This window comes from Parus major, chromosome 12 (assembly GCF_001522545.3).
Source record: "Parus major isolate Abel chromosome 12, Parus_major1.1, whole genome shotgun sequence".
NCBI classification, from domain to species: domain Eukaryota; kingdom Metazoa; phylum Chordata; class Aves; order Passeriformes; family Paridae; genus Parus; species Parus major.
The window spans coordinates 3734815-3740814 of NC_031781.1; the positions used below are offsets into that span (position 1 = coordinate 3734815).

The following is a 6000-nucleotide window of genomic DNA, read 5'->3' on the forward strand; positions in this document are numbered from 1 at the left end:
GCCGAGGGGGGCTGCCCCGCGTCTCTGGGCATCCCCCGGGGAGGGGACGGCGGCGGGGGACAGACTGAGAGAGCTGGGAGGACGGGGGGGAACGGGCGCCATGCAGGGCTCTGCCCCGCGGCCGGCTCTCCGGCGGGGCACGTAGAAAAGGGGGCGCAGGCGGGGGTGGGGGGCCATGCCGGGGATATGTACAGGGGGCGCGGGGGCCGCTCAGCCGCTCTGCTCGCTGGGGGGCTCGGCGGCGGCCCCGACCTCGTTACACGTGGTGGCGGGCGGTGTGCCGGGGGCCGGGGGCTGCGCGGCGGCGGGCGGTGTGCCGGGGGCTGCGGGCTCCGGGGCGGTGGCGGCGGGGGCTGCGGGCTCCGTGGCGGGGACCGGGGCCGGGGCCGTGGCGGTGTCGGTGGCGGGCTCTGTGGCCGCGGGCTCCGTGGCCGCAGCGGCGGAAGCCGGGGCTGCGGCCGGAGTCGCCGCCGCGGCCGTGGTCGTTGCCGCGGCCGTGGTCGTTGCCGCGGCCGTGGTCGTTGCCGTGGCCGTGGTCGTTGCAGGGGCCGTGGTCGTTGCCGGGGCTGGAGTTGCTGCTGGGGTCGCTGCCGGGGCTGGGGTCGCGGCCGGGGCCGGGGCTGCCGCCGTGTCCGTCTGCTCGGGCGCCCGCAGGCGTTTCATGAGCGTGGTCACTCGCACGGCTTTCTGCGAGGGAGAGACGGGGGGTGTGGGACTGGCGGAGGGGCAGGGACTGGCAGCTTCACCAGGCTCATAGCCCGCCCTATGGTGGGGGACCGGGCTTGGCTGAGAGGGGACACGGAGGCACGGCACAGCCACACCCACCTTCCACTTGGCCCGGGCGAAGTTCTTCTCGATCTGGGCACAGACGCCATCCTTGATGTTCTTGTCAGAGGCAGCATTCCCAGAGATCCTGGAGAGGCAGTGAAGGGTGAGCAGCCCCCAGCAGCCCCCCTGACTCCCCATCTGACCCTGCTGCTGCTCACCACTCATGGGAGATGGCCTCCTCCGCTGTGATCCTCTGGTCCTGCTCCACCTCCATCAGGCGTGTCACCAGCTCCTTAGCTGGGGGCACAGGGGGAGAAGTCAGTGCCGGTAGGGGACAACACGGGACCCCACGTACCCCCCAGTGTGGGGCTCACCCGCTTGCGAGATGTCATCCCAGTACGGCGGGTCGAACTCGTAGTCCCCAGCCAGGATTTTGCGGAAGAGGTTCTTGTCGTGGTTCTCATAATCATCCTCGTCTGCCTCCTCGTAGAAAGGGGGGTTTCCCGAGAGGCTGGGGAATGTGGTGGGGAGCTCAGTCCAGCCCCAGCCCCTAGCTCGTGTGGCTACCCTGTCCCTCACCCCACACTCACAGGATGTACATGATGACGCCGATGGCCCAGCAGTCCACCGGCCGCCCGTACCGCTGCCGCCCCACCACCTCCGGAGCTGCGAGAGACAGAAGAGCAACCATCCCCCGGGGTCCCCAGCCACCCAGCCTCTTGGCCCCTCTTGGGGGAGTAGGAGGCACCCACTGGAAGCACCCAGGATCAGCCCACAGGGTGATGGGGAATGGGAGGTGCAGCAGCAGGTAATAAGGAGTGGATGGTAAGGAGCATCAGGGACCTGCTGAGACCGCCCTTGCATGCCTACCAGCTGGCTCTCACCCACCCAGGTACTCGGGGGTGCCACAGGGCTCCTTAATGAGCCCGTTCTCCAGCTTGGCCAGGTGGAAGTCACTGATGACAATCTTGGAGTTCTTCAGGCGATTATAGTACACCAGGTTCTCCAGCTGCTGGCACAGGGACTGTGAGTGCCAGGACAGGGGGGCATGGCAGCACCCATGGGTGCTCCCACCCCCCTGCCACCCACCTTGAGGTTTCTGTGGACGATCTTGAGTGAGTGCAGGTAGGCCACAGCCTCCAGCACCTGCCGGATGACATTGCTGGTGTCCTTCTCCGAGTAGTAGCCCTGGTCCAGGATCCAGTCAAAGACCTCTCGGCCAGTGGCCCTGCAGACAGCAGCTCTGAGGAGACCCACCCCTGGTGGGGCCACCCCCTGCCTCCCCCAAATCTCCCAAACTTACAGCTCCAGGAAGATGAAATATTCCTTGCGGGTGATGTAGACATCCACCAGCTGTAGGATGTTGGGGTGCTTCACCCTGAAGAGAGACAGGGGCATGGCTGCGAGTTCCCAGATTGCCCAGTAGCACAAGGTCCGCTCCAGCCCCAGCACTCACATTTTGAGGATGATGATCTCGTTTTTGGCTGCCTTCCGCACTTTCCGCCCATCCCGTTTCAGAAACTTCTTGCAGGTGTACAACTTGCCCGTTGACTTCTCCTTGGCCCGGAAGATTTCACAGAACTCCTCCCTGCAAGGGTACCCCCAGACATCACCCCGTTCCTGGGGACCACTTAGATTGGAGTGTTTGGGTGGTCCCTGGGCCCACCAGCATTCCCCTAGATCCCAGCAGTCAGGGAAGGTGCCACAGAACTGGAAGAAAGCTGTGGCTCAAAACCACTTTGGAGGGGAAGAAAAAAAACCAGCAGTGAGAAGCAACTGATATGGAAGAAGCAAATTGATAGGGAAGGGGGAGAATTTGCTGTTTAAAAAGCCCCATCCTCAGGACAGGAGGGGTAAGACCCACTGCGAAGCCACTCGTGCCAAGGTGGAACAGCAGCAAACCCAACATTAGCATCAGCACAGCAGTCGGGGAGAAAGAAAGGAAGATGTGCCGCTAGCTGCCGTATTTCTGTTCTATTATTAATGGTGCTTGAGCCCATCGGCCAGGCTGGAGCTGCAGGGGAGCCCCTGGGGGGCACTTGGCGCTGCTCCAGCAAAGCCGTTGGCTTTCCAATCCCCCCAACTGCGCTGAAATCCTCACAGCCACTGCCCTGGGTGGAAGGAAACAGCGACCTGTGGGCTTTGGGACAAACTGCCCAGAGGATGGAGCAAAGATCTGAGAGCACCAAGGTCCCCACTGCCAGCCAGTGTGACCCTGCCAGGTACGACCGCTGTCCAAGCAGGTGTTTTGGAAGTCGATGGAAAAAATTCTGGTGCCTATTTTGCAGTCAAGCCGCTTTCAAGGGGCGTGAGATTAATTTTTTGGAGCGCATCCTAACAGGTTCTTCAGCATGGCAATAAAAGTTGGGGGAAGCAGCAGTGCTTCACTGCCCCCCAAGTGACATCTGCCTTTCCTTTGCTGTAGCTGAGCCCTCCTGATTCACAAAATGCTCGAGGGAGCCAGGATCGTGTGGAATTGCTGCAATCCCTGCAAATCTTGAGGGGAGGAGGGAGGGATACGGGGAGCTGTCCAGCTGCAGCCAGCAGCAGAGGGAAAGCTCACTGCCCTCCTTGGAGTTAGCTGTGTACATCCCCCATGCACCCACGAGCAAGAAGGACTAATTAGGGTAAAGCCATCCCAAAATATACCCTGCAATCCCAGCCCAGCTGGGGACAAGCACTCCCAGGGCCCCCACAGGCAGTGTTGTACCACTCCTCAGCACCCCAAGAGCCCCACACAGGTGGCTGGGGTTCCCCAGAGCATCCGTGGGGCCGTGGAGGGACCAACTCACGTTTTGATGACCTGGCCCAGGTCATATCTGTCGGTCACCTCAGACGGCTGGTTATAATCTTTCTTGTCTCCCAGCGTCACGCAGCCAAACGGCATCGCAGGGCCCGGTGCTGGCAGGGCAGGGAGAGGCAGTGAGTGCCCCGGCACTGCCGGGCCCCCTGGAGCCACAGCAGACCCTCCCGAGCTGTGCTAATTAACGTGGAACCTGAGCACAGCGGCTGCTCATGCTCTGCAGCTGCTGCAAGCCGCCGTGTGCCCAGCCCCACCGATGTGCATCCATCCCCGTGGCATCCAGCCTCTCTGCCTGGGCTCAGGCTGCCAGCACAGACACAAGCTGGCCCCTCTGGCCTCTGTTTGTGGATTATTAATAATTAATTAGCAGTCAGGGTTAGCACAGTGCCTGGAGCACCCACTGGGGAGGCAAGCGGAGGTGAACGGATCCTTTCCTGTTTCTCAGCCCAGTTTTGCCCACGGTAACATTTCAGCAGACGGGGCCTCCCCAGGCGGAGCATTGTCACACGTTGTCACATGTGCAGTGGGTTACACCAGTCTCAGCTTCCCATCCCCAACCAGCCCTGACTGGCACCAGGCAGGTGGCACTGCAGCTTGGAGGTGCCAGCCCTCCTGCCACCGGCAGCAGTCAGGACACCAGCCTTGGCACACGCCAGCTTCTCCAGCCCTTTAGGAAGGATGCTTTGCCCCTTGCATCCCTGTTGGGACCCCTTCAAAACCAGATCCTTCTTGGAAGATTCCCAGAAAAAAAAAACAACCTGGTCACATCAAGTGATTTTTTTTTTTTTCCCTTTCCCACCGTGTTACCGGGAGGAAGTTTCAGCTGACATTATTTTTTGATGGCTCAGAAGATGACAGAGCTGCCTGGGGTCCCCCAGCCCTCTCGGATGGGCCTGAGCAGGACCTTGTGATGGGAAGCTGGCACGATGCTGCAGGCACCCATTGCCCAGCACTAAAGCTCCCCAAACAGCACGCTGTGCCGTGCGGGCCTGGCTGTGCCGCGCCGGCGGCGAGGGCTGCGGGCAGGATGGCTGCGGGATGCGGGATGCGGGAGCCGGCATCGCGGGTACCCAAGCGCTGAGCCTGTTGCTATGGCAATGGGAGCTGAAGATGCAGAAAGCGGCACATCCTTTGGAGGGGGCAGGGACGGGCAGCACCCGGCAGCACCCGACCCACCTGCAGGTGCACAGCCCCATCCCTGCTGTGCGGGCCCTGGGAGGAAGGCATGCTGCCTGCAGCACCCAGGGCATGCACTTAAGTGCTCCCTGGGGTGATTGACCCAAACCTGGGTGGGACGTGAGTGTGATGAACCAGGGAATGGGGGGATGCTCCTTCCTGCCTCCATCCTTTGGGGTTGACCTGCCTCCATGCCTGCTGGAGCAATGCTCACAGGGTGGGTGCTCCCAGCTTGCAAGGCACCCAGGCACTGTCCTGCCAGGAAAGCCCGCACTGGGTAAGAGTACCCGCCCCAGTCCCGCTCAGCATGCACCGAGTCCCAAAAGAGAAGCAGAGCACCCATGGGACACCACTGCTTGTTCCCCAGATTGGGTGAGGTTTTCCAGCCTACACCTGACTCATCCCAGCAGCTCTTCCAGCAAATGTGCCCATCCTGGCACACCTGTGTCCCCATGCCACACAACACCGGCTCTGCCGTGCCACTGTACCTGGCCAAGGGGAATGAGGGCTGTCCTGGCAGCTGCTGGAGGGGCGGTGGGCTCAGTGCCACGGGTGATCAGGGGTAGGGCTAGCCGGCGGGTGGGCAGGCAGACTGCCAGCCCTGGCAGCACAGTGCCAGGATTAGCTGGGAAGGGGACCCGGCTGGGATGATATATCGGGATTTTATTGCTGTCTCTCTGAGCACTCAGCTAATCTGCGCTCATACAATTAGTTCCCGTTGGTTTAATGGGGACCCATCCTGCCAGGACTGAGCATTGCCACCCTCCCCTGCCCCAGGCTGGCTTTGAGCGGCTCAGCGTACCTGGGATACCCTGTAAGGGAGGCTGGCACCCAGCCCAATGTCAGGGTCAGCACCTGCACCCCACAGGTGAGAGCACCCCCACCGGGGCAGGGGCACCCAGGCAAGAGGTGGGCGAAAGTGCTCCCTCCCCGGGGTGCCGGGGGGAAGGCTCGGTGCTGCGCTGGCACCCGCACGCAGCCAGCACCCCCCTCCAAGTGTCTAATTTGGGAACAGAAGCAACAGCGGGTGTAAGACAATAGCGGGGAAGTGGGTGGCCGGGTGGGGATGGCACGGAGGGATGACGCAGCCGTGCAGCCCTCGCCAGCGGGGCCCCCCAACCCCCGACCCCCAGCTCTGACCCACGGCGTGAGGTGCCACCGGCTGGTATTTAATCTGCAGCCCCGCTTCCACCTGCAGCTGCCCTGGACATGTCCGTGGGGGGTTCCCCCTGCCATACCGCCCCCACGTCCCG

The 6000-nt window shown here is 62.5% G+C and overlaps 1 protein-coding gene across 1 annotated transcript; it reads right to left on the minus strand.

Moving 5' to 3' along the window:
- Positions 1 to 130: 130 nt before the first annotated feature.
- On the minus strand, positions 131 to 5630 carry CAMKV (CaM kinase like vesicle associated). Its single transcript, XM_015641296.3, has 10 exons — positions 3561 to 5630; positions 2225 to 2356; positions 2072 to 2146; positions 1858 to 1996; positions 1657 to 1777; positions 1359 to 1434; positions 1143 to 1279; positions 987 to 1065; positions 826 to 913; positions 131 to 687 (listed from the first exon to the last, which is right to left on the minus strand). Exons 1-10 carry the CDS (start codon positions 3653 to 3655, stop codon positions 211 to 213), a joined length of 1419 nt encoding a protein of 472 aa, XP_015496782.1. The 5' UTR covers positions 3656 to 5630; the 3' UTR covers positions 131 to 210.
- Positions 5631 to 6000: the final 370 nt, after the last annotated feature.